This window comes from Podarcis melisellensis (genome assembly GCF_964234715.1).
Source record: "Podarcis melisellensis genome assembly, chromosome: 15".
Classification (NCBI taxonomy): Eukaryota; Metazoa; Chordata; class Lepidosauria; order Squamata; family Lacertidae; genus Podarcis; species Podarcis melisellensis.
The window spans coordinates 2,907,483-2,934,968 of record NC_138532.1 but is presented as its reverse complement, the minus strand read 5'-3'; the positions used below and the strand labels follow the sequence as shown (position 1 = coordinate 2,934,968).

General features: G+C 45.0%; 1 protein-coding gene across 1 annotated transcript; it reads left to right on the top strand.

The window, feature by feature from the left end:
* The first annotated feature begins 858 nt into the window (after window positions 1-858).
* Window positions 859-27,088, top strand: STC1 (stanniocalcin 1). Its single transcript, XM_081889671.1, has 4 exons — window positions 859-1,151; window positions 7,565-7,707; window positions 11,033-11,244; window positions 20,542-27,088. The coding sequence occupies exons 1-4, from the start codon at window positions 1,031-1,033 to the stop codon at window positions 20,810-20,812; spliced, it is 747 nt and encodes a 248-aa protein (XP_081745797.1). The 5' UTR covers window positions 859-1,030; the 3' UTR covers window positions 20,813-27,088.
* The last annotated feature ends 398 nt before the right edge of the window (window positions 27,089-27,486 follow it).

Below are 27,486 nucleotides of genomic sequence, written 5' to 3'. Positions count from 1 at the left end.
GATGCAAGCCCATAGGGAAAATCGTCTAGCGAAGCGTCGCAAAAACCGAAAAACCCTTTCGTCTTGCGGGTTTTTCGTCTTGCGAGGCATTCGTCTTGCGGGGCACCACTGTACTGAAAGCTGCTGAGTCATTGAGGAGAATTAACAGGGACACATTTCCCCCGTCACAGAGGTCATCACACAGGGTGCCCAAAGCAGTTTATGTGCCAACACCAGCCCTTAATGGATCTAGAAAATCAGTTTCCTCCAAGAGTGCCTGAATCTGGTCCACAACTACCTTGCCCAAGAAGGGAAGATTGACAAGTGTGGTGAGTGGTAAGAATGTTGAACTAGGAGCTGGGAGATGAGGGTTCAGATTCCCATTGGACCATGATGCTCACTGGGTGACCCTGGGTCCCAGCTGCTGTCTCTCAGCCTAACCTCCCTCATTGTTTGTGAGGATAATATTGGGGGGGGGGGAGACCCATGTGCCCCACCTTCAGGAAAGGTGAGATAGAAATGGAGCCACAAGGTACTTTAATGTTGTTATGAATTTGTTGGTCTTTAGAGCCACTCAGTTCATAGCATGCAGCTTGAGTTAAATTCTTCCCCCAACCACCCCATCAAATGAAAATTCATGCTCCTTCTTTTCTTTTGGTTAATATTCCTCTTTGGCAGGTTCTTTTAATGGGCTGGAAAAAATTCTTCCTATGAAGTTCCAGGCTTCCTGTGCTTGAATGAGCACAGCTCCCCATTGGCTGCCCACCGCGTCTCCTGATTGGCTCTTGAACTTGGAGGTAGGGGTGGGGAGGGGGAAGGAACCTCTCAGGGTGGCTATAAAAACTCCAGGTTGGTCACCTGCAGCGAGGAGGAGGAGGAAGGGGAGTCCAAGTGGCGACGGAGAGCAGCGGCTTTGACGGACTCGGCGCGGCAGTCCATCGGTTGCTCCTTTCTCCAGCCCCGTCCGGCTCCGCGTCTTCGCTCCAGCTCGAGAGGGGGCCAGAAAGCGAGAGAAGCCCGAAGCGAGAACTTAGCGGAAACTTAGCAGAGAATGCTCCGAAAGTCGGCGGTCCTGCTGCTGCTGCTGGCGGCCGCTGCTGCTGCGACTTACGAAGTGGAGCAGAATGACTCCTTCAGCCCCAGGAAGGCCAGGCTGGCCGCGCAAAATTCAGGTACCCTCTTTCTCCTTTGCAGGCAGGAGCCCGTGCAGACAGCTGTTGCGGCTCACTTTGGCCGCAAACGCCGGCGGGAAGTTCTCCTGCGCAAGCCGCTGCCCCACTCAAAGAAAGGACGGGAGCTGTGTGCAGAAGGGGAGCTTGCGCAGGAGAACTTCACGCTGCGTTAATATGCCTCCTGCTTCTCTCCCTCTCTTTCTGCCGCTGTGCCACAGCCGAATGAATGGGAGGAGAGCGCTCGCTCGTTTCAGGAGCTGGTGTAGTGATCCTAAATGCGGGGTAGTATTCGAGGTGGTTCACACTGCGCCGTCCGCTTCAGCCACAGCGGAGGCCTCCAGTCTTCTTGGAGAAGTGAACTGAAGCAGAATGGTTCACCCATCTCCAAGTTAAGCACCATTCCCTAGCGAACACTTCATGCCTCGGATGAATTGCGCCCCGCCCCCAAAACAGCTTCTGCTAGAATTAAATTGGCTGGTCTTCAAGGTGCCCCGAGACTTTTCGTGATGTTGCTGCAGCAGATTAACAGAGCTAACCTACTACTCTGGAAATAGAAAGATGGTGTGTGGCTGTGTATGCACCTTAACACTTAAGGCGTTCTCCCTGCCGTCCCCCCGAAAAAAGAATCCTGAGAACCGTAGTTTGTTCGGGGTACTAGGAACTGTAGCTCTGTGAGGGAAAACTACAGTTCCTAAGATTCTTTGGGGGTGATGTGTTTTACATGTGTTTTAAGCGGATGGTGTGTATGGAGCCTTAATAGCTGTACTGGGAGCAGTGTACCCCATGTAAGTACCTACATCTGAAAATCTACACCTTCCCTTTCTGGCTTCTAACTTTTAATCCTCCCTTGCTCTACAGTCAAATCAGAAATTCTCATGTTGCATGTTACCAATACAGTCTTAAAACAAGTTAGTTCCATTTGAGAAATGGGCTGTATATGTTTTGCTGACTTACCTAAAGCTAAACACTTTTGAAAAGGCTCAGTTGTTGGCTGCTGCTTATGCTTCCCATTTAAAATAAAGACATTTATACTCCTCTGATTTGACACTTGCCAAGAGAGGCTGCTATTTCAGATCTGCAAGACTCTGCAGCACAGTTCTAGGGTATTTGCTCAATTTCCTTTTGTACTTGGTTGCTATAGAAACAAAGGGTCTCAGTTATTCCACTGTGCCTAAAACAATAAGAGCCCTAATACATATTGAACATGCTAAGTGCCAAGTTATAACCTGAATCTATGGAAACCTATTGTTATAAAATGAGTTGTTTTATTCATTCATTCATTCATTCATTTATTAAATTTCTATGCCATCCTTCATCCAAAGATCACAGGGGAGTTTGCAATATAAAAACACAAAAATGCAAAACATAGTAACAAATAATACCCCCCCCCCCACACACACACACAGGGTATTTATTTCTGAGGATAGTTAGGGGTGGTTTGCAGAGAGCTTTGTCTTATCAAATAGTTCTTTTTCCTTGCATATAAGTTATCATTGAAACATGCAGTGTTCTCATTTAAAAGGTACCCATGGCAAGATGCTACACTTGACTAGAAATTAACGAGCTTTTTCACTAGGTTTCTAGAACTACTATCTAAAATCCTCTGCTTCCCTGAGAAATAGCATCCCAATTTTTTAAAAGTCCTGGTTTGCACGTCATTCCTAAGATATGAAACATGATCAGGCAAAAAGTAACAGATCTCCCTTTGCATGACTGAGTAGAAATTCAGCTTGGAGAAAAATGTTACACCAATTCACCTGCAGGCAGGGGAGAAATCTGGTGGATTGTCAGCCAGCTTCTGGAAGAAAATTGTCCTGCTGACATATTTAAATAGTTCAGCCTTGTGCACAAACTCTGGCGGCTCTTCCTAAGTTCTTTATGCTGCTCTGCTCACCTCCATGAGCTTAACTACTGGGCTTTAACTGCATTTACTGCATTACTCTACTAATTTCCCATCAAGGAGCTCAAGCGGGTTACATGATTTTCTCCCTGTACATTCCATCTAATCCCCTTCAACAACCCTGTACGGTAGGTTATGCCCAGAAATGACTAGCCCAAGGTCACTAAGTCAGTTGTATGGCTGAGTAGGGATTTAAAGCTGGGGTCACCTCAATCTTAGTCTGACACTTCAACCATTTCACCACCGTGACTGTCTGCAAAATCTTAACTGGAGCCTTACACTCAACTTAGTGGGATTAGAAAGCCTGTATTAGTGACAGCTTTTCAAACTGGAGTTGAAAGATAAAGAAACATTTGTCCAAAATGCTTACAGTGATAAGGTAAGCTTAGACTCTGGGTTTATGGGCCCCCTTCAAAAGAGAATTTAAATAATAATTACTATCAAATGTGGCAAGCCAGTTTGCTGCATCTGGAAGCCCTGTGCTCATCCCATCAAATGGGGCCCTGCCTTTTTGATTCAAAGTCCTTTCCTGATGGCACCATTGGGTCCTTATTTAAGCAGACGGACATGTTCGCAGTGCATCCATTCAAACATCCAACATGATTTGGAAGCGTCAGATCCTGCTGCTTCAACAACTTCTCTATGTGGCTGATGAAGGTGAGCACTTGCTATGAGCCGATGTGCTGGTCCACTGCTCTTGGCCACTGAGCATCCTAAGGCAATGGTAATTTGCCTCTTTCTACAGTATATACTCACCCCATGCTTCTTCCAGCTGTGCACTGCAACGCTCAGCTGCCAATTCCATGACACCTTCACATAGAAAGCAAACAACACAGTGAGTGTAGAATGCATTATCTATTTTTAAATGTAAGGGACTGCAGTTTCCTATATTTAAACTGTTTTAGTGTGTCACACCAGAAGCACGGGATGTTCAATTTTGGAACAGAAAGGATAGTTGTGCAAATTGACCCCCTTCCGTAGTGATTCTTTAGGCTAAGTTATAAAGTTTATACCATAATACAGCTGTTTTAGATGGGAGGTTTGGGGCAACATTAAGGGTGACTGAATTTAAAGCGGGTAGAAATGTCCAATGGGGCATCATCCATTAGGAAGTTCTCCTGAACAAAAATAGACAAATCCTTCCCACCCCACTAAAAGATGAGCACTAAAGGGTCAGAAAACATAACGCTACCTGCTCAGTTAGCAACTGGAAGCCTGGGTAAGTAAGAATCATAGAATCTTCGGGTTGGAAGGGACTCAAGGGACCCCCTGCAATACAGGAAATGTTTCAGCTGGTGCCAAAAAGCAAGCAATGATGGCACCATGTGTCCTTCTCTGGGGAGAGCATTCACATCAAGATAGTCTGGGTCCTATATATGCAAAGTAGCTCCTCTCGCTACATGAACCCCTTGCTCATTAAGGTTAGTGACGAAGGCCCCTTGGAGCATCAGCCCATTGTTGGCAAGGTGAGGAATGAGGTCACAGTTCCTCCAGAATTACCTTCAAGTGATGCCCAACACTTTGTGTCGGTGCATGCTTTCAGGAGGTGAGTTAAGGCGCCTTCTTTTATCCTGGAATGCTTGTAGTGTTCTGTAAGAGTTGGAATGCCATCAGGTGTGGCTTAGGTTCTGTGATGGTTTTTATTTTATTTTTCTATGCATCTCAGAGGTAATCCTGGTTTTTATAAAGAGCGGGGTGATGATTTATTACTTACACCCCCTGCCCATTCAACCAGGTTGCCCCAGTCAGGATATACATATTTGACAGTACTTAACAGTTCCCAAATGGAGAAGAAATTAACTTCAGTTTACATATAAAGGCAAAGCTACCCAGTACTTACTTTCCAAAACATTATTCAAACTAGAGCACAGCCATCCTTCAGAATTTGCACTTTTCCAAATTTTGCAATGCAGTTCTCCACCATGTGATGTGCATGAGAATGTACCTAATACAGTGTACATATAAATGTATATATTGGTGGAAATTGCTTAGCAAACTGAATTTATTAAGCAAAATCATGTCTAAAATATGCATAGGGAAACTTGGCACAAGAAATACTGACTAATTTCAAACTGACATGTAAATGTGGAGAACTGAACTTAAGGTTGGAAAAATGAGAAACCAAAATTAGCACAGTCATGCATTGCTACCCAGAAACAAAAGAGGGAGAGCACAGCACTGTAGCATGCGTTCAGAAACTCTTTTCCAATCAAGCATTCCATAGAAACATGCCCATTATGTATGCATTGCAGCCACACCTCTAGTCCGTAAAATGCTAGGTATTCCTCTGCTCCTCTTGGCAGCCTGTCCTTGAAAGGTTTACTGACTTGCCACCCAGAATTTTAGCAATAATTCAAAACTGCTTTTTCTCCAAATAATCTCTCCCTTGTCTGAATGTTGACTTGGAATGGGAAATTACCATTTTCCTATACATGCAGAAACACACTCACACTACACAGAGTTTAAAAATTGGAATGAAGTTGGAAGCCAACAGTCCCATTCATGTCTACTCAAATGCAAGCCCTCAGTGAGCATAATGGTCATGTGTGTCTTTTTAACTGATGAAGCCCATAGTTCATAAACTCGGCCCAAAACTCATTGAGTGGCCTTAAGCAAGCCATTATAGAATGATAAGGAGTAAGGAATGGGATCTGGCAGGCAGGGAAGCATGATCCTTGTACCCCCACCCCCTTCACGCCAAGCTCGACAGGGAGTGGGGTCACCTATTTGTCAACCACATTATGTCACATTGACCTCTATTTTTGACTGCAGGGGTTGAAATCAAACTGCGGGCAAAGGCACAGTGCTATTTAAGCCCTGGTGGCCAACTGGTAAGCAGTGCTGGCAAACCCCATTTTGGTGCAGTTGAGTCTTTACTCACCCCACATGTATGACATCAGATTTAGGGCAGGTAGGTGTGGCTTGGGCAAATGAGGAGGCCTGGCAAGGCCTTATTAGGCCTGTGGGGTGGCATTTCCCCACTCCTCACTTAAGGATTTGTGGTGGTTGCATTGGAGTGAGAGCCTGCGTGGGCCAAAGTGTCCTTTGGCACCTCCTTTCTCAGAATTGTCATCATACGCAGCCCCTTTTCCTGGCTGCTTCTCAAGGAGAGGTGAGACAGCGACACCCACTCAAGCAGCTCAGCTGGAATGAACTGCCACTTGGCTGCTCATCCACCCCATAATTGTCCTGCAGTGGCCATGACAACCCAACTTTGCCTTTTCCCTCCTCCCTACCTGTCTGTCTTTGCATTGCAATGGCTGCTAAACTGTGAACTGTTAAAATAAAATGTGACGCTTCTTAGGTGCATTGGCAGTAAGCTGATATATCAAACTAGCAATGTCTGGAATTAGCACTTTGGGAAGGGTGTTTCTGTACATACTAACCATTTTGAATGTGCAGTTGTAATAGCCCCAAAGTCTGACATCCATTGCTTGTTGGAGACTGTGTCGCATTGCAGGACTGTAACTATGTGCTTGTTTCTTCCTGCTTTGTAAAATTGGGTTACATTGCTACAAACAGTGGACTTGTGCTATGGTTCTTGTTGCAATAAAAATGTTTTGCTATGTTAATAGTTACACACACAAACACAAACACACAAACTCCTCTCCACCATTCTCACTATGGCACTAGTGTGGAAGGGTGAGATGGGAAGGTTCATCTAATGCAGCATTTTCCAGCTTGGCTGAACTACATCAGGCATGGCCAAACTTGGCCCGCCAGATGTTTTGGGACTACAATTCCCATCATCCCTGACCACTGGACCTGTTAGCTAGTGGTGATGGAAGTTGTAGTCTCAAAGCATATGGAGGACCAAGTTTGGCCAAGCCCATCATCCCTGACTGGTGGGCTGACTGAGGCTTGTAGTCCAAGACAGCTGGAGGGTACCAGTTTGGGAGTGACAAATCAAATGTTTATAAAGTGGCATCATAACTGGGGTGGAGGCTTCTCGGCTTGGTTTGTAAAATGAAAGCACCAGAAACTTTTGTTTTCTTGGCAGTCATGCTTTCCAGTTTGGAGTCCCTAAAACCAGTGGTGCTATGAGGGCTGGACTTCAGGGCAGAACTCCACCTCACCAAAATGAACAGGAGGACCCCCAAATACAGCATGTCTGACTTACTGTGTTTGTGATGAATAGGCAACAGTGCCTTCAGGAACTTAGTTTAGTGCCTGTCACCTGTGGTTCAACTGTCCAATTATGCACTAAGACTTTCTGGGATGGTGTCCTCCTGGTGTATTTCACACACAAAAAAGGCTTGATGCAGAAAATGTACTCTCCAAGGTGCTGGAAGCTGACTCTTGCAGCAGAAATGCATTTGAGGTGTGGTGGCTTAGCTGTGGGTGCTTGTTAAAGGTGATGTGTAGAATATGCACACTCCAAGAGGAAAGCAATGACTTAACAATTGCTGGCAAATGCCTTCAATTGAGTTGAAAGCTGCTATGGAAACATGAGGCATGGCAGAAGTCTGTATTAAGATGGACTCTCCTTCTCCCTACCCCTTCTCTTTTGCAGCGGATGTGGTGCGGTGTTTAAATAGTGCCCTCCAAGTAGGGTGTGGTGCTTTTGCCTGCCTGGAAAACTCCACATGTGACACAGGTGGCATGTATGACATCTGCAAATCCTTTCTCTACAGTGCAGCTAAATTTGACACTCAGGTACAGTATCAGCCTAACCCCTTTTCCCTTGCAGCTTCCTTGCTGATGGATAGGGGGAGAAGGGCCAGGGCTCCATGGTGGTGCAATGTTTTCCTTGCAAAAGGCATCTCCACTTAGAGATAGGAAAGTCTCCTGTCTGAAACCCTTGAGAGTCTCTGCTAGTCAGTGCAGATCAGTGGGTGGAGAACAGCTGGTCCTCCAGATGTTGTTGGACTCCAGCTCCTATCAGCCTCATGCAATATAGTCAATGTTCAGGGATGGTGGGAGTTGTAGCCCAGCAACAGCTGAAAGGCCACTGGTTCCCCTTGGTGTAGGTGCTATTGAGCTATATGAGCCAGGGGTCTGAGTAGGAGGCAGCTTTCTTTGACTCATATGCCCAGGGGTGAGACGCTGCTGCAACCAATACTATTGTATTGTACATAAGTTCTCAGAATTCACCTAGTTTCATATAGTGCAACTGATGGAGAGTGGACTTGGCTTGGCTGAGACAGCCTTACAGGCCAATCAGGGAGGCCTCAGTGGCCTAAATTGGCTTTTGGGCTGGAGCTTCCCAACCCCTGTCTTACAACAACTGCAGATATCAAATGCAATCTTAAAAAGAAGCATTCTCTTATTCCACAGAAGGAAATGCTTCTTCTAAGATGCTGGTTGCTGTGATGCATGTGTGTATCCTCTTAAAATGAAGTGTCTTGTTTTCTTTAAAACAGGGACAGTGGAACCTTTGGCCCTCTAGATGATGTTGGTGTCAACTTCCCTTGGCCTCAGCCAACATGGCCCACTACTGGGGATACATAAATAATTTTATTTGTATATGGCCCATTTTGTTCTTAAGCCTGGTGGAGTCCCAGCTATTTGAGCAAATAAGGGTTGTAGCTCACTGGCAGATAACTTCCCAAAAGTCCAAGGTTCAGTCCCTGTTATCTCCAGGTAGACCTAGGGAAGACTCCAGCCTGAAGTTCTGGAAGGTCACTGCTGGTCAGTTATCAATGATACTGAGCTGCAACAAAGCTGCTGGTTGCATGAAGAGCTTCTGAATTGTCCTTTGTCCCTTAAGCACCTATATTTTAAGTAGCTGCAGATATGTCTGCAGCAAGACATATCAAATGCAATCTGACAGTAAGAGCTTTTCGACAGTGGAATTTGCTGCCAAGGAGTGTGGTGGAGTCTCCTTCTCCGGAGGTCTTTAAGCAGAGGCTTGACAACCATATGTCAAGAGTGCTCTGGTGGTGTTTCCTGCTTGGCAGGGGGTTGGACTCGATGGCCCTTGTGGTCTCTTCCAACTCTATGATTCTATGATTCTATGTCGGGTGCTTTATTTGCTGCAAATATGTGATAACTTGTACCCAGAGACAGTTTATTCAGTTGTTGTTGTTGTTGTTGTTTTTAAAAAAATTATTAACACAGCGGATACATTCAAGTGGTGGGTTGGGACTAGGGGTCCGTTCTATGACAGTACATTTTCCACTCACTGTGTGTGAAGGCTTGGCAGAGGATGTCTTGTGGGGTGGAGAATCAAGCTTCCCTTTCAAGAGGAAACAAATGTTCTTTTCACACAGCCACTCCTACTGTGGGAGCTGGCAGGGAGATGTGCAGTGCAGATCAGCCTGACATGACTTGCGACTTCTATTTCCCAGGAGGCTAGGAAGTAGAAACTTGGCACCTAACCCACCAAGTGTAGAGCCCTGGCCATTCCTACCATTGGACAAGGTGGAGTGGCTTTCCTTAGGCTGGAGATTTTAAGATGCCAGTAAATAAGAACAGCAAACTGGCAAATTTTAAAGTTCATTATTATAGGGTGTGGGTTAGGGCTCTCTTGGTAACTCCTCCACCCTCAGACATTCACGGGGGGGGGGGGAGTCCAGGAGAGGGCCTTCTCTGTGGCAGCCCCTAAGTTGTGGAACTCCCTCCCCACAGAGATGGGTGTGGCACCATCATTATACAGCTTTCATTGTATGCTTAAGGCATCTCACTTTACCCTGACCTTGGACACCGGCTGGTGTGTGTTCTCAGCATGCATCCTACTCCTATGACCATTTTAACTGCTTTTAATATTTACTTTTAAATTGTTGTAACCTACCCTGGAACTTGCTGATAAATGGCAGGTAAAAAAAATAATAAAATATCAAAATGTAGGAGGCCACTTACACTAATTTTGCTTCAATGTTCTCTCCTCAATAATATGTGCTATGTGAGAATATTACATGGTGTGGTCTTTTCTTTTTACAGGCAATCCCCAATTTGTGTGTGGGTTACAAATCTGGGCCCCCTTGTGGGTCAGCGGAGCGTGTGTAAGCCTGCCCCACCCCGTTATGCCTTGTTACGTCCCCACCCTACTGCACCCCCTCTTCTGCTAGTCCCTAAAAAACACAAGTCTGGGAGTTTTTCCACTTCTCCCAGGCTTTCTAGGCACAGGTCTGAGTGGTTTTGCCTTTCCCTTTCTGCTTTCTCCCAGGAAACCTGCGATTTAGTGCTAAATCATAACAAACAGCAACCCACAAAAGAAACCCAATTGCTGTTTGTTCCGATTCCATGCTAAACTGCAGGCTTTCCCAGAGGAAAATGGAAGTGTACATGAGCCCTCAGTGTTGCCAAGTAAGCTTTGTATGTACTGAAGCTTTAGTTGCAGTTACCAATATACATGCTAAGGGTGAATTTGGTTTTCTGAATTCTCCTTAAGTAGCCAAAACAGCACAGCCCATGAACAGCAGGCTTAGGGAAAAACACAAGTTGGCAAAAGTACATTTTTTTTAAAAAAAATTATATAGGGCGAACCAAAAAGGGGGGAGGACTAGTGAATTTGGGAGGAGAACAGGAGGGGAATGGAGTATCTTGGGAGAAGGCTTTGCTGGGTGTCCAGAATGCTGAAATGGAGTCATCCCCACTGGCAGGGGTAGAGGAGAAATTCAGTCTAGTTTGCATTTAAAGGCAAATCTACCTAACTTTTACTTCCCAAAATAAAATGCAAACAGAAACTCTGCTGTAATTTTAAAATTACCACTTCTTTGAATTTTGCAATGCAGTTCTCCAGGAAAGCAATATGTGCAAAAATGCATATAGTTGTAAAAACAGACATATGTATATATAGGGAGAAATTTGCACTAAAATGCTTCTGAATTTTTATGAGAACTTAAAAAAACAAAACCTCTTGAACTGGAAAGGTGGAGACCTGGAAAAATGAGAAACTAAAATCAACGTTTGCCCATTGCTAACTGAGGTTCCCACTTGAGGATCATTAATTACATGTGGCAAAAGCATAGTATACAGTATAGATTCATACTCCTGTTCTTTTAACCTGGTCACTTACACCCTAACAATCAATTGGCAGGGGAAAGCCTTTGTGAAGGAGAGCTTGAAGTGCATTGCAAACGGCATTACCTCGAAAGTGTTCCTCGCCATTCGGAGATGCTCCACATTCCAGCGAATGATTTCTGAGGTGCAGGAGGAATGTTACAGCAAGCTGGACATCTGTGGCATTGCAAAAAAGAACACAGAAGCGATCACAGAAGTCGTCCAGCTTCCGAGCCACTTCTCAAACAGGTAGGCTTGTTTGTGCACTATAAAAGACATGAGTACACTTCTTGAAAAAGCATATTCAAGACATGGCCAGGGATGAGGGTTAACATAGCTGGGACCTGCCACATGCCAGGGGTTCCATTGGCAAGAGTGGACTTGCTTTAGTGGTTGGCTCACTAGTCAGTGCATTGCTCATAGACCCTCCAAAAGCTGGCGCTCACCCTGGTTCAAGTTGGGTTGATTTTGATGATAAAGTTTGGTGTGGAAAGAGGACCAGGTCCAAAACTGGAGCTCCTGAATGGAAAGGCAAGATGCAAATGTAGTAATGAACTAAAGCTGTTCCACAATAAGTTGAAGGATGTTCAGTGGCAGAGCATCTGCTGTGTATGCAGAGGCCCCAGACTCAACCCCCAGCATATCCAGGTAGGGTAACGAAAAGTGCCTGTTCAGAAATGCTGTCAGTCAGGGTGAATGGCAGTGAGTTTTATGGACCAGTGTGGCTGTCATTCTGAAAGGAAATGGCTGCAGCTCTTCACTGCTGTCTTGCTGACTTGGTGTAAGGCAACTTCCTGTGAACTCATGGTCTTTCTGTGATTGTCTTAATCCTGCTAAAATTGTGAGAATGTAGCTAGGGAGGCAGCAATTTCTGCAGTGGGGGGAGTAAGAAGCCGCAGGGCCTCTTCCAACCTGCAAAACTCAAGTGACTGAAGGGGGGCAGGTAGTCCTTCGTGCTGCTGGAAACAAAGCCAACAGAATTTCCCAGCTAGTAAATTGACACAAGTTTTCCCAAAGCAATCCTGCTTTCTCAGCTGTCCCCAACAGAAGCTAAGCATGAACTAGATGGCACTGCAGTCAAACAGGAGGTCATTAAAAGGTCAGGGCACCTTTTCCATGGTTAGTCTTGAATGGTATCTGAAATGGCATGTGGGTATGTGTACTAGGCTAAAACATTTTTAAAAGACTCCTATTTCACAATTTGATCTCAAGCAAGGCCTTCTTTGCTGAACTGTTGCCTTGTCTGATTTCAGGCCTGGCCGCTCTACTGTACTGTCTGCTTCAGGAAGGGGGAAGGCTTGTTCCCTCCACAAGTTATTTGTTTTAAAGACTTACAGCCCTTATTTTTATCATTGCTGTTACCATGGTGGGGTGCAGCATAAAACTGCCATTAGCAAAGCTTAAATGGCAGCAGGGGCCTCTAAACATAGCAGAGAAGTCTGAAACAGTCACTCATTTAGAAACTTGAAAGTCCTCGGGGAGGAGTGGGAACCTTTGGTCCTTCACATGAAGGGCCTTGACTGTTGAATGTACTGGTTGGGGTTGATGGGTGTTGGAGTCCAATAGCACCTGGAGAGCCCAAAGTTGCTCACCTCTATTCTAGGTACACAGGTACATGTTTACGTAATGCTGAAATGACAACCATGTCAGTTCTTTACACACCTGTATGGGGGCGGAAAAGATTCTCAGGCAAAGGATGTCACATAGAGGAGGGAGAAAGGTTGTTTTCTGCTGCTCCAGAGAAGCGGACACGGAGCAATGGATCCAAACTACAAGAAAGAAGATTCCACCTAAACATTAGGAAGAACTTTCTGACAGTAAGAGCTGTTCGACAGTGGAATTTGCTGCCAAGGAGTGTGGTGGAGTCTCCTTCTTTGGAGGTCTTTAAGCAGAGGCTTGACAACCATATGTCAGGAGTGCTCTGATGGTGTTTCCTGCTTGGCAGGGGGTTGGACTCGATGGCCCTTGTGGTCTCTTCCAATTCTATGATTCTATGAAAAGGCTGCAGGCAAAAGCAGGTGGATCAACTAATATTCATTCTTGTACCCTTGTACAGCAGGCTAGTTTCTGCACACAGAAGTCACACACCCTCTGTATCAGCTTATCAGAGTCCAGGGGCACAATCCAGTCAGACAAACACTCAAGAAGGGTGTCAGGCACGTCAAGTGCGGACTGTGGCCTGGGGATAAGGGCCATGGCCAGGGATGAATTCCAACGGCCAGTAGAGAGGTAGCCCACCCCCTGCTGTAAGGCAAGGGAGGGTAGTGTATGACCTTCTAGAGCAGTGGTTCTCAACCTTGGTCCCCAGATGTTTTTGGCCTACAACTCCCATGATCCCTTGCTCACAGGACCAGTGGTCAGAGATGATGGGAGTTGTAGGCCAAAAACATCTGGGGACCCAAGGTTGAGAAAGGCTCTTCTAGAGGTTCCTAGTCTACAACTCCAATCTTCCCTGACCATTGGCTGTGCTTGCTAGGGCTGATGGAGTTGGACTCAGAGTCCAACAACCACGAAGAAGACTCTGTCCCATGTCATCATCAACCAAACCTGATCAGAAAGCACAGGCAGTTGCTTATAGCGGGGGCACTTCTTCAGGTATTCAGGCCCTAAACTATTTGGGGCTTTAAAAGTAAGCAGCAACACCTTAAATTGAGCTTAGAAGTGGATGGGCAGCCAGGGCAGTTGTTTAAGGAATCAATGTGATATGATCTCTCCTGGTGGTACCTGTCAAACCTCTGTCACATGCATTATTGACTCGGTGAAACTTCTGAGTTGTCTTCAAGGGTTGTCTGCAGTGCATGGCAGTCCTTCAAACAACAGCTGATCACAGCATGGGCCACTGCAGCCCTGCCAGGAATATTTGTAGCTGGTGAACCAGCTGAAGCTTGGAAAGGACTTTCCTTGCCACTGAAGCCATCTGGTCCTCAAGCACCCTCAAACTATGTACCTATTCCTTCAAGGGAAGCACAGCCCTATATTCCCATATCCAGGAATTGGTTTCTTGCCCTCATCCAGCCCATTAGCATATCAAAGCACCAATTCAGTACCTTCACTGCCTCACATGACTCAGATGACAATGTGAACTAGATATTGTTGGGCTGCAACTCCTGTAATTTCTGGCCTTTGACCATAGTTCCTGTTGGGACTTTGAGTCCAACCACTCCAGAGGACCACAGGCTCACTGTCTCTGGCCTCCTCCAACTGGCAGCAGTTCTTCAGGGATCTGGGCAGCAGGATCTGCTACTACTAATCAACCTGCAGTGCTGTTAAGTAATATAAGACTCCAGGCATAATGGTCTGTTGGAGAGAGCTTTAGATGTGTATTGTGGAAATACTTACAGTTTTAACTTGTTACTGATAAACCTCCCAGAGAACTGTGTTAAGTCAGCGGGTGGTATGGAAGAAAATTGTAAATTGTAAGTAAATGAAGTAAACCTCTATTTTTCACCTGCCTTCCCAAATGTGATAAGGGCAAATATTTGGGGTAGGGGGTGTCCTATTCTTCCACCACAAGCTCCTGCCCTCAAAGCACTGCTGTTTTAAGCCTTGTCTTAGAGATTTTGGGGTGGGGTTGAAGCTGGACCCTCCTGCATGCAAGGCCGGTGCTCTGAGCTATGCACACCCTCCATTTGGGGTGCATTCATAAGGTGAGTTGATAAGTAAAGTGTATTGGCATAGCTAGAGGTGTAGATTATCGGTGAGAAGATTGAGTGGGATGTTCTTTCCTTTTTAAAAACCATCTCAGTCCTGCACCGAGGTAAACAAATTCTTAAATTCTGGGATTCATAGAAGTGGCAGAACTGGTTACACTTGCACAAACCAATTCACTCTGGTTTAGCTAGCTATTAAAGAAGGCAGGCAAAGACCTGCAGGGTTCAAAGGTTCTATGTTGTGCTGACCATGTGAACTTTTTCTCCTAGTTTTGGCAATTTCACCATGCATTCTCTGCAGAGTTCTTAGCCATTCATAGGTCTGGGATTATAATCATTTTCTAAAAACTGAGACCCTATGGGTCAAACAGGCCATCACATTCATGGAATGCAAGCTATATCTGCAAAGGAGCAATCAGGAGCACCCACTAAAGTTAGGGAGAGCTCTGTTTAATGGCTAGATCTGCTCTGTCACATTACCCATCGCTTGGTAGTCTGCAGCTGGTTTTTAGACCTGCAGTGCAAACTGACCCTCAGCCCTAGCCAGCAAGGTCATGGATGGTAGGACAACTTCATCAACACCATCTGGAGGGCCACAGGTTCCCCACTCCTGTCTTATATATGCAGGTATTATATATGGTTATTGCAAAGCTATTACATTATATAGGTATTGGTTGCAAAAGACAGCTTTAAGGGGTGGCTTTTGTCTTATGGCTTGCTTCAAGTAAACAAATCATTCTGTCATTATCTTGATAATAAGCTGGAATAGCTCTTGCTCTCTCCAATTTATCTGTTGCTCAAGAGCATTTGGGTGTTGGAATCCAGGGTCCTGTCTCCCTACCCATCACCTGTTCTCTAGTTCTTCTAAGAATGTTCCCTCAGAAGTTGCAAATAGCTTTCTCACTGTGGATTTCATTTCACCATGGCTCTTGCTGTCTCATATTAATTTTATTCACAATTTAAGCTTTCCATTCTTTATATTGCAAACTGCCCTGTCATCCTCAACTGAAGGGCAATATATAAATTTAACAACAACAATAATACTTTTATTATTTATACCCCACCCATCTGACTGGGTTGCCCCAGCCACTCTGGGTGACTTCCAACAAATTTAAACACAGTAAGACACCAAACATTAAAAACTTCCCTATACAGGGCTGCCTTCAAATGTCTTCTAAGTACCAATATCAAACTTTATTTCAGTCACAGACAAGCATAAGATAAAACATACGGATAAACTGAACACATAAGACTTAAACAGGTAAGGGATAAAAAACTAGTAGTTAAAAGATGATTATATCATACATAACTTAAAAAGATAAAAACAAGGACAAATTGTTGAGGGAGGGAGCATGAAGGAGCACAGGTCTTGCATTTTGGGCCTCGTTTGTGGCGCAAACCATCCTTCAACAAATATCCATCATGGCAGCGCAAAATCCAGCAACTGAGTAGCTAATCTGCATTTTCATCTTGACGTAGCAGAGAGGTATAAAATTGTTTTGTGCAACCTGGAAATTTATGTATCTTAGGCAAGATGAATCTAGATCTTTCCCATCATTTGCCACCTGATCCTTCTTAACTGAAAATGGCAGGAATCGAGCCCTGGGCCTTCCGTGTGCAAAGCAAGTGTTCTGCCCCTGGCTGGGAGGGAGGGATGCTGCAGTCCACCAGCATGTGGAGGGCTGCAGGTTCCCCATCGCTGCTTTAAGGCTTTTTTGGAGTCACAGGTGGTTTGCTTTGTCAGACTATTGAAAGTGAATCCAGGAGAAGCTGTTTTCAGTTTGGAAGTTGAATCCTCTTGTCTGTCAAGCCATCAGGTTTTAGAATAGGGTCCTTTGCCAGCAAAGTATGTAGAAAATCGCCACAGTCTTTCTAGGGGATGAATCTCTCTCTTCAGTAATGGCATCTGGGAAATGAGCCCGAAACCCCATGCAAGAAATTCACCAAACACACCGCTGGACCCTTGGATAAAGAAACCATAGATTCCAGTAATCTGGATTCACTCCCAGAACCAGTATTTTTTTATTTATTATTTATTAAACTATTTCCTGCCTTAAGTATAAGGTGCCCAAATGTCAGGACCGGCTTAGGAGATTTTTCTCCAGGGGTGGAGAACACGAGACTTTCCAGATAATGCTGGACTACAACTCCCATCATCCCTGACCATTGGAACAAGAAGTGACAGAGCCTCCAAGCTGCTGTCAGCTAATGAAAGTCTCACCTTGGCGTGCACTCCTATTTCAAAGTCCATGTTTAAGCTGGAGCTGCCTGTGCAAAAAGTAATAGCGGGGGGGGGGGACCCACATGCTGAATTCTTGATAGATCTTCTCCCTCTCTGAGAGGATCATTGGAATAGCAAGACTAAATGCATAGGACTACTCTATCATTTGTGGGGGTCACAGAACAAAGGAAAGCACAAAAGAATCATTGTGTGCCGATAACTATTAATTGTTAGCATTTCTGTGGTGCTTTCAGGTCCTCAAAGTGTTCATCAGACCTTGATGGTAGGGGCAGAGGAGAAATTCAGTTCAGTACATGGTTAAAGGTGAATCCTTCAAAATTCACACTTATCTGAATTTTGAGATCTCCAACCAACTTTTGCAAAAATCCATATACAAGGATTGTGAATTAATAGTGGGGGGGGGGTACTTGCAAGAATGTGTACATTAGTCAAAACTACATATAAAAATGTGTTTTAGGAGAAATTAACATAAATTTTCATGAGGACTTTGTAATTAAAAAAAAACTGATGTGAAAATGTGGAGAAGTAAACTTAAGACTGGAGAACTGAGAGAAATCAAAATTGACAAATTCACCCATCCCTTGTGACTACTGATCAGGGTCTTAAACTCAAGGTCCTCTTAAGCCACTGCACTGCATCAGCCTCTTATTGACTACGATTGAGTAAAATCTGGACTTCTGTCATCTGTTTCAGCTTCCAGCAGCCGCCACTCAGCTCAAAAATGCAGCAAGAGCATTCTTGAATTGACCAGTTGCATGAACTCTCAAGTGTTCTCTTGCATTTATTTCCTGTGTATGTAACTGAATGAAAAAGTCACATTGACCAGAGCATTAATTTCATTTAAAAGTTACTTTCTTTTTTTAGTTAATTCAGAATTGATTCATTCCATGCTTAAAGAGGTTCTTAGTATCGTGTGTGAAAACCTCCTTTCTCTAAATGAAAGATGTCTTGCATTTCTGGAGCAGTTATTGTAGGGCAGGACAGAATAGTTCAGATTCTTAAAACTCCACTGTCTGGCTCTTTGGAAGCAGACTCCACGAGTTCCATGAAGCAGTTCCCCCCACCCCACACCCAGTGGCTGGAGTCTGCAGAGGTTGAGCTGGTGGGACGAAAGATGATGCCCAAGATTAGCTTCACCAATGTGGTTCTGTCGTTCAGATGCATGGGGCTGCCTCTGGGGAAACCGGCCCTTGTGTATTTCAGCCATGGACCAAACCAGATGTTGCCCTATTCATGCAACTAGCAACTGCAACAATAGCTTTTTTAAATCACGTTTGTCATTTATTGTATTTATTGCTCATGTTTTCACAAACTTCTGCAAACCAACTTACAAAAATGATACCAACATTAAAGCCAAATATAATCATGGAGCCTCCCTCCTCCCACCCAGAGTGCAGATAGCAGGCATCTGAATCAGGACTTCACAAGGGGCAAAGGAGCAAAGCTGCTCTAAGGAGCACTGCCCCACCAACCTCAGCCAGCTCCCACCTGCCTTCCCTCCAGCCCAGGGGGCTACAAAGCCTATCACCCTCCTCCTCTTCCTCCTTTAGTCTGTGTTTTGCCCTTGCAGAAGTCAGCAGGGAGATGGATGGGGGCAAAGCCAGAATTAGTGAGCTCTGTCTATTAGTGCCTCCAGCTTCACCTGCCATTGGCTTCAACAGCTGTTGGTCTTCCTGCCTTGTGCCTTACTAATCCCAAGGGGCCAGTTAGCACCGCCTGTATGCCATGGTCCTGATGTGCCCTGCACCTGAAATTGCTTCTCAAAAAGGCATACATGAGGGTGGCACTGTGGTTGCTAATTGCATGGGTGGGGTTGTGTCTAGTTTGGCTCTGCATTTCAATGACAACTGCATGTAAGACATTCCTAGTTAGCTAGGTTCTAGTTAGGGACACAGGGGAAGCAAAAGGCCACCTCATGAGAGCATTCTGCAGATGGGAAGCTATGTTAGAAATGGCCCATTCTCTGAGAAAACTGGGCAGCATGGGAGAATGGATGGAATCCTTTGAGGAACCAAGAGACCTTTGCATTGAGAAGCTAGTGTCATATAGTAGCTGAGAGCCTGAGGTGTGAACTCTGTTGCTAATTGCGGCACAAAGAGGGGGGATTTCCATTAGGGTTGTGTCTGGGGTGCAAATGGTTAAACCTCCCCCTTCTGTGTCTTATGCTTGAAATGAAAATTGCCTTCCATCTAGGATTCATTAAAAAAAATATATATCCTCTCACATGGCTACAAGCCACACAATTATATTGATGTGAGGGCTCAGCCACACTTTTGCATGGACCCAAGCAGTTTTCCACTTGTCCCGTGCTTCTTAGGTATGGGTCTGGGCAGTTTTGTGTTTGCCTTGCATCTTTCCCCTGGAAAACAAACACTCTTTACCACTGAATCAGAAGAAACATCAAACCCCCAGAAAAACTGATCACCATTTGGTCCAATTCAGCCGTAAACCGTTGGTTTTCCTGGAAGGAAGTAGCAGGACAAGCGGAAGTGTGGGAGAGTCCTTAGGCCCTGATCAGTGCTGTTTTTCTAGAACAAGAGGGGCTGGAGCTCATCCTGAGCTCCTCCTCTCTTCTCTTATTATGGCAACGATGCCCACCTGATAGGTGTGAGAACTGAGTTCCGGCTGAAAAAAAGCTCTGGCTCTGATACTGAAGTTTGTGGCAGGGTGCTTGTAAACATTTTATTGAAGGTCCTGTGTGAGTGGCAGGGGGGTGGATGGTGGCTAACAGATTGAGGTTGAATCCTGACAAGACAGCAGTACTGTTTTGGGGGGACAGGGGTCAGGCAGGTGTGGGGGATTCCCTGGTCCTGAATGGGGCAACTGTACCCCTGAAGGACCAGGTGCGCAGCCTGGGAGTCATTTTGGACTTCCAGCTGTCCATGGAGGTGCAGGTCAATTCTGTGTCCAGGGCAGCTGTCTGCCAGCTCCATCTGGTACACAGAATGAGACCCTCTCTGCCCGTGGACTGCATGCTCTGGTTGTCTCCCGCTTAGACTACTGCAATGCGCTCTCCGTGGGGCTACCTTTGAAGGTGACCCAGAAACTCCAACTATGCGGCAGCTAGACTGGTGATTGGGAGCAGCTGCCGAGACCACATAACACCAGTCTTGAAAGACCTACATTGGTTCCCAGTACGTTTCGGAGCACAGTTAAAAGTGTTGGTGCTGACCTTTAAAGCCCCAAATGTCCTCGGTCCAGTATACCTAAAGGAGCATCTACACCCCCATTGTTTGGCCTGGACACTGAGGTCCAGTGCCGACGGCCTTCTAGTAGTTCTCTCACTGCAAGGAGCAAAGTTACAGGGAACCAGGCAAAGGGCTTTCTGGGTAATGGCTCCTGCCCTGTGTAACACCCTCCCATCAGATGTCAAGGAAATAAACAACTATCTGACGTTTAGAAGACATCTGAAGGCAGCCCTGTTTAGGGAAGTTTTTAATGACTGATGTTTTAATGTATTTTTAATCTCCTGTTGAAAGCCACCCAGAGTGACTGGGGAAACCCAGCCAGACAGACGGGGCATAAGTAATATATGGTGGTGGTGGTGAAATAATGCATATGAAGTTCTTTGGTGTGGTCCGAAATGCCACACAAATGCTTTAATTGTATTGGTGGGAGGAAATATGAACAACTAACTCTCTGATCTTAACACAGGTATTACAACAAGCTCGTGAGAAGCTTACTGGAATGTGATGAAGAGACGGTGGCAACCATAAAGGACAGTTTGATGGCAAAAATCGGTCCAAACATGGCCAGCCTTTTCCACCTCCTGCAGACAGATCATTGTGCCCAAATCCATCCGAGAGCAGACTTCAATCGGAGACGTATCACTGAGCCTCAGAAGCTAAAAATCTATTTCCGAAATCTGCGGGGGGAGGGGCCTGTTCAGTCCCACATGAAACGTTCTTCCTCAGAAAGTGTGTAATGTTCCTTGAGAGGGTGGAAGTGTAGGGCAACCTTCACCAACCTGGTTTCCCCCCAGATGTTTTGGACCTCAGCTCTTGAGTTTTGTAGTTCAAAACATCTGGAGAGCACTAATTTGGTGAAGGCTGGTGTGGGAATCCAAGCTCTACCAAAGTAGGAAATTTACTTCTTCTTTTCCTTTAGCATTAATAAACACCAGAAATTTACTGTAATTGATTTTAAGGAACACTGAGCTGATCTACACATTCAAAACAAATAACGACATGTGGTATATTCCTCCTATGACTGAGCTGCTTCATTGTGCAGATAGGAGAGATGCAAATTTAATGCACAATTGCTTGTATCCACCAAAGTTCTCCTCAGTGTAGCCCCACTGAAATTAAGGTGTCCATTGATTTCAATGTGTCTGCTCTGGGTAGGACCAGCATAGGGTACAGCCCTTAGATTTAACACACTTAAAAACAACAACTAGCATATCTCAAAAGACCATCTCCATTGACCCCTGGGCTTTTCATTGACAAGGGGTTTGTGAATGTTCCCTGCTCATCTCTGCCAAGAAATACAATCCCCTTATCTGCATTTTGAAGTGGTATAGTCACAGGAAATTTATCATATGTTTGAAATGAATGTACAGTATAGACCGGCCCCTGGAAAACAGGTGGGTTTTTGGGTGAGGGGTAGGGTATGGCGAGGATTTATTTTCTTTCGCTGTCTTCAGACAAGCTGTATGGACCTGGGATTTCTGGTTGGAGAGGGGATCCCTTAATTCCTGAAATGGAAATACCTTCTTTTCTTTCCACTCACCTTCCCATAAAGAAATCCAATGAATCTGGGCTTTTCTTGAAAGCAATGTTAACAGCACTTCTTCAGCAAACACCAAACTATCACTGTACTGTAGCTCAAATGCCATTGCAGTTTGTACAGGGAGGGAATGAAGTCAACTGTTGAAGGCTAAATTCTGCTGAACTAAGTTGGCAGATAAATGGTGGCCAGTCAAGTCTACAGCAGTTGCACAGTCTATAGAGGTCAGCTGGGAAGTCTCCTTATGAATGGTGCTGGCCAAGGCCAAACAGGGTTGTCGTATCTGGGCTTATGGTCTCATTGTTGTGCTCTTAATTTTCTCAAGCTTGAAGATCCCTTAAATGCCTGATTTATACCAAAACTGATTTTTTGCACTGTGTTGACCCTAAAGCAAGAAAAGGGGGGGCACCTGTGATCCTCCATAAGTTATTGGATTCCAGCTCACATCAGCTCCAGCCAGCTGGGGATGGTGGGAGTTATAGTCTAAATGCACCTTTAGGACCACAGGTTCCCACCCCTGCCACAGAGAGAACCCCACTGCAACAGTTGCTCTTGGCCACACCTGCACACACCATCTGAATGAAGGTCACCAAAAACAGGTTTATCTATAATTGGGCAGCCAAAGTTTTTCAAAAGGGGGGAGGAATAGAGGGATTCTGAGTACTTTGTTTTCCCAATCACCACACTGGAAAAAGGGGTCATTTTGCCAAATCTTTTCCACCTTTTTTTTCTTCTCCTTGTTTCAGCTGCCATTTTTTTTCTTTACCAGAACTAGCTCTGGAGCTTTGTGGCGATGTAAAATAGCAGATTGGCTGCCACTACTGCAGTTGTTGCTGTTGCTACTTTTAGCAGCAGAGGAGGGGGGGGAACTTTAAGGGAAATGTAAGAAGCCATGTTGCCCCACCCCTACTAATGGCATGTCTCTCTCCCAGCAAATGGGTATAGCACAGCTCTGTCCAGATATTGTTAGACTCCAACTCCCATCAGCCCCAGCCAGTGTGGCCAATGGTTTGGATGATGGGATTTGGAGTCTAATGAGAGGGGCTGTGGCTTCCACCATCCCCGTGTTACAGATTTCCTCCTTCCAATGGGGAATATACAGTGAAATAGTCTCTATCAATTTCATTGCCACCAAACAGGGAGGAAAATGTTGGAAGGTCATGTATGTTCAGTTTTAGGACAGCCATAGATTGATGGTGTGTTGCAAGTTGTCCAGGTCATGGAGATGGGGACCCTGTGACCCTCCAGATGTTGGATTACACCCATCATCCCTGGTCATTGATCAAGCAGGTTGGGGCGGATCCAAGTTCAGCAACAGCTTGCAGGCCACAGAGTCCCTACCTCTGCTATAGATCATAGCAGTGGTACAAAATAGTCCCTGGTGTTGTTTTCATGCGTGTGTTGGTGGGGGCAGGAGGTTAAATCTGTGTCTGGACTGTACCACTCATGGAAAGTTTGTGTCTGGCATGGCTGAAACCCTTTGTTGTGCTCGCAGTAGGCGCTCTTGGGCAATGGAGTGGACTCCCTCAGGAACTGATGGGCTCTCCTTCACAAAAGGTATTTTAGCAGAGGCCGGATGCGCATCTGTAAGGGAACCTGTATGGCAGACCGTGCACTGAGCAAAAGGTTCCTTCCAACTCTGATTCTTGGTAGGGGGTGGATTAGTTGGTGGCTGTATTTTTGAAGACAGAGGTACATTCAGCCATGGGACCCCCATACTTGCAGCTGGAAGTGGTATAGTGCAGCCAACAGGTCTGCCACCTCAGTGACCACTAGGCCCTTATTTCTATTAGGGTGCTTTGTCTGTGGTCAGCCATGACTGTGGGAGTTGCATACCTCTTGCACTGCTTCAAAAGCAAGCAAATATCCTTATGTACTGTATCTTAATTCAAAGCTTTAAAAAGAATCTTGAGCAAAAGGCAGTTGTTTTGAGAACAGAGTTTCAAGACTTGTTCTGTGGTATAAATAGTAGAACTCATGTACTGTACATAATTTCCAGAGGAGTCTGCTTTTAAATGCAGAACAGAATACCTTTATAGCATGCATTTTAATCTTGTACCTTGATTTTTTTTCCCTTCCCCTCCCCCCCCCCCCCCCGGCACTGGTAGCATTAAACACCGCCTGCATTGAAATAATGGCACTTGTTGGATAAAACTAAATATTCTTGGTTCTAAAACTAAATATTCTTAAGGCATTCTTAAATTATCTCTCCCCACGGTAAGTGGAGGCACGCATGCCAGTTCTGCCCCCTCCAGACCTGGAGTCAGTAGTGGCTGGGGCCCATTATGACTTGTGGGGTGGAAGCCAGGGAGCCAACAGCAGGTGGTGCCTGAGCCCTTGACGGGCAGAGCCAACTAATTCTAGTCTTATTCCCATCCTTCTCCAGGCTGAGTTCTGCAAGGGGCAATAATGAGACTAAGGAAGAAGGATCTTACAGCCAGGGCCATGCCATGGATTGGTTGTAAGTAAGAAGGCAAACAGGCGAGGGCTGGCTGGGGGCAGACAGAGGTTGGTGGAGCTGTGCTCCATTTGCCCAAATGGAGCAAAAGCCTCCACTGGTTGCTGTCTTTATGATCTGGAGCCTTGCGTTATGATGGGAGGCTTCTAAGTGCATTCAGCAAAATTCACTTCCAATCACCTTTTAGACCATGCCATTCAACATGGAAAAATCAGGGGTGGAGAAGGCAGGGGGAACATGGAGGGCTCCACTGTTGCACCATGGATACTATTTAGGAACCACTGAGCAGAGCTCAAGTGCCCCCAGAGTGAATGAAGCTGCAGTCCCAAGCACACTGCCTGTGAGTGTGATGGGGGAACCTTTGGCCTTCCAGATTTCATTGGACTACAACTCCCATCATGCCTGGCCACTGGCCATTCTGGTTGGGGCCGATGGCAGCTGGAGATCAACATCACCTGGAGGACCACAGATTCCTATCCCTTGGCCTACGAAAGGGTGTCAGCCCTATTGCACTTAGTAGGATTTACTTCTAAGAACCTTGCTACCGAGAGTAGGCAGCAGCAGCACCGCAATCTGTAATAGACCCCCCCAATCATTTAAAAATGTAAATAGTGAGTACTTTGCACAGCCCCGCTTAGGTGGATCCTCAGCAGCTGCCCAGGAATGCTGTCTGCTGACACCAGAGCCAGTGAAACTGTTCCCATAAATTGTGTTTGAATTCAGAAAATGAATGTGTCAAAGAGAAGGCTAGTTTTCATTGTGCAAGTGTTGTTGTTTTCTATCCTGTGATGAGCTGCTTATCTGGACCAGACCTTACAACTCCCCTGTATATCTGAGTTTTTCAAACATGCATGCTGTCAAAGTTTGAAGGAAGCATCCGAACATATTGTACTTTCCCAATAAGACTCAAACTTTTCCTGCTCTTTCTAATGTGCATTTAAAGATGAGAAATCATTTTGGGCATGCAGTCAAAATCAAGAGAGACCTATGCATTCCAAGTGTGCTCAGTTGGGGGCGCTATAGCCAATTTGTAAATTGGTTAAGGAGGGCAGAGAACGTTTCAAAAGTACGCTTCTCGTGGAAAAATATACAAAGCAATAGAATATTTACCATGAAGCCTTTAAGCAGCAACTTACAGCTAATATGTTTCAAGCCAGGGGCAGCACTTCAGTCTTTGCTGACTTTATTTACCATATACAGTATGTATCCCAGAAAGTGCTGCTACAGGATTATAAGCAGCGAAAAGAAATTGCAGACGGTTAGGCATTTCTGCACTCTGTATTATGCAGTCAAGCTCAGTCTAGATGGGATGCTGTGGACTATAATCTTGACACTTTTCAGGTGAGCTAGATTCCTATTTTGCAGGATTGCACCCTTTCTAACGTGCTTGAAAATTAATCTTTGTGAGGGGGATTTTGGGTTCTAGAATGTCTGAGCTTGAGCAGTACTTAGCACCCTGTGGAACAAATCTTGAAGTTTATATTCACTCAATAAAGGCCATCAGTGTGGAAGTCTGAATAGCCCAGATCTCAAATGTATGCTTGAATGGAAGGGGGGGTTAACAATCTCTTTTGCAAGAGTATTATGTCATATTATAGGATCTTGCTTTACATTTCAGCTTTTCCACAGTTGCCATAACCCCCCTCATGCCCATATGTTTTGATTCATGGAATTTAGCCATCACAGAATTCTTGCTCCGCCAAAGCCCATGACTCTTGATATTTAGGGATGAGATTTCTTTCTTGAAGGGTGCGCCCTGCTGCAGGTCCACCAATAACAGAAGCTAAGGGTAGTCCCACCCCATAGGCCAGTGGTAGCCAACATGGTGCCCTCCAGATGTAGCAGAACATCAGCTCCCAGCCAACAGTGAAGCCAACAACATCTGAAGGCCACCATTTGATGGTGTAGGCAGAACATGCATTTGCCTGGGGCAGTAGGATTCCAAAGACTCCAGACTAATCAGCAAAATCTACTGAGAGGAATAACACAATTTTTCCTACTATCAGCTTCTTGAGGTAATATGGTTTAAGCTTTCCCAACTGCAACCGCTCTTCCATTCACTAGTAAAGAACAAGAAAGGGGTTTTCAACTGGGAAAATTGTTACATGAGAGAACACAAATTGTCCCCTCTCCTGGACTCTGCTGAAGAAATAGTTCCACACCTCATACAATAAGATGCAGGGCTAACGACAGGCACGGGCGCAATTGATTTTCATTTAGGGCATCAACGTTGTTTGAGATACTCCTAAGGCTGCTCTCCTGGACACATAGGTCCACTCAGAAGAAAGTCCACTGAACCCCTTGGGTCATAGTCCCAGGTCAACTTCTGTAGGATTGCAGCCTTGGCTAGGAACATGTGCTGCTGAAGTCACTGGGGCTTACTTCTGAGTAGGCATGTCTAGAATTGCACCTTAAATGCCTTTCACTGATACTTAACTGCCCAGGATAGCCTTAACAACAACAAAAATGGGTCTATGGCAAATCAAGAACACAGCTCTGGAATAAATCCGTAGAGTTTTGAAGGGAAATAGTAATCACCCAATGTAAAATATGACTGAATTTCATTCATCTAATTCTTAAATATGTTTGGCCTTATAAATTGAAGAGTCCCACTCTTCAGTTGGCAGTTGGCTTATCTTAGAAGAATAAGATTTGCATGATTTAATTGTGATTTCCCCCACCCTGCACTTTAGATAATTTGTGTCATTTCCATACATATATAGATATATAAATTTAAGTATGTATTTATAATTTAATTTTTTTTGCCAAGTACTGGAATAAACAGTGAGCATATCTGGTATATGTCATTATTTATTTATTAAATTGCATTTTTTTAAAAAAGAAAAAGAAAAAAATAACTCCATATGTTCATTATAAAGATTTGAAATCTATCGCAGCAACAAGAAAAGATGCAAGTTATTTTCTCTGCTTATTTTTATAATTAAAGGATGAGTAACATTATAAAACCTATGGTGGATTCCTTCTGAGAGAAAAATAAAAAAACCTATCCCATGCTAAGTGTCTGTCTTCTTTTTTGCAAAAAAAAAGGTTTTCACTTAAAGTTCAGGTCAGATCATCCTCTGAATGTCAGCTAAATAGACTTGCAGCCCTGGCTGAATCAGGATACGTCCAGGGCCACGAGCCAGGGAGCGGCTTTTCCTGTATAAACCATCAGGACCATCAGGCAGCTACCAAGAATTTGTGGCTGAATCTGGATCTCTACCAGGAACCACATCACTTCCAGACGACGTGTCTATTGAGTCTTTGTTTGCAAGGAGATCAAATGATCCAATTTAATAAGAATTTACTCTGATTTGTTTGCATGGAGGACAGATGATGTTGCATCAAAGCAAGTGTTAATCCCACACTTGCTGGTGCATTTCCCCATCACTTTCCTTATCGCCAAAAGTATTTTG

Bases quoted from the DNA above. Each gene is read 5' to 3' on its own strand.
- STC1 (XM_081889671.1), top strand. From the start codon at position 1,031: ATGCTCCGAAAGTCGGCGGTCCTGCTGCTGCTGCTGGCGGCCGCTGCT. The intron at 1,152-7,564 runs GTACCCTCTTTC...TCTCTTTTGCAG, and splicing joins GCTGGCCGCGCAAAATTCAG to CGGATGTGGTGCGGTGTTTA. The intron at 7,708-11,032 runs GTACAGTATCAG...ATCAATTGGCAG, and splicing joins CAGCTAAATTTGACACTCAG to GGGAAAGCCTTTGTGAAGGA.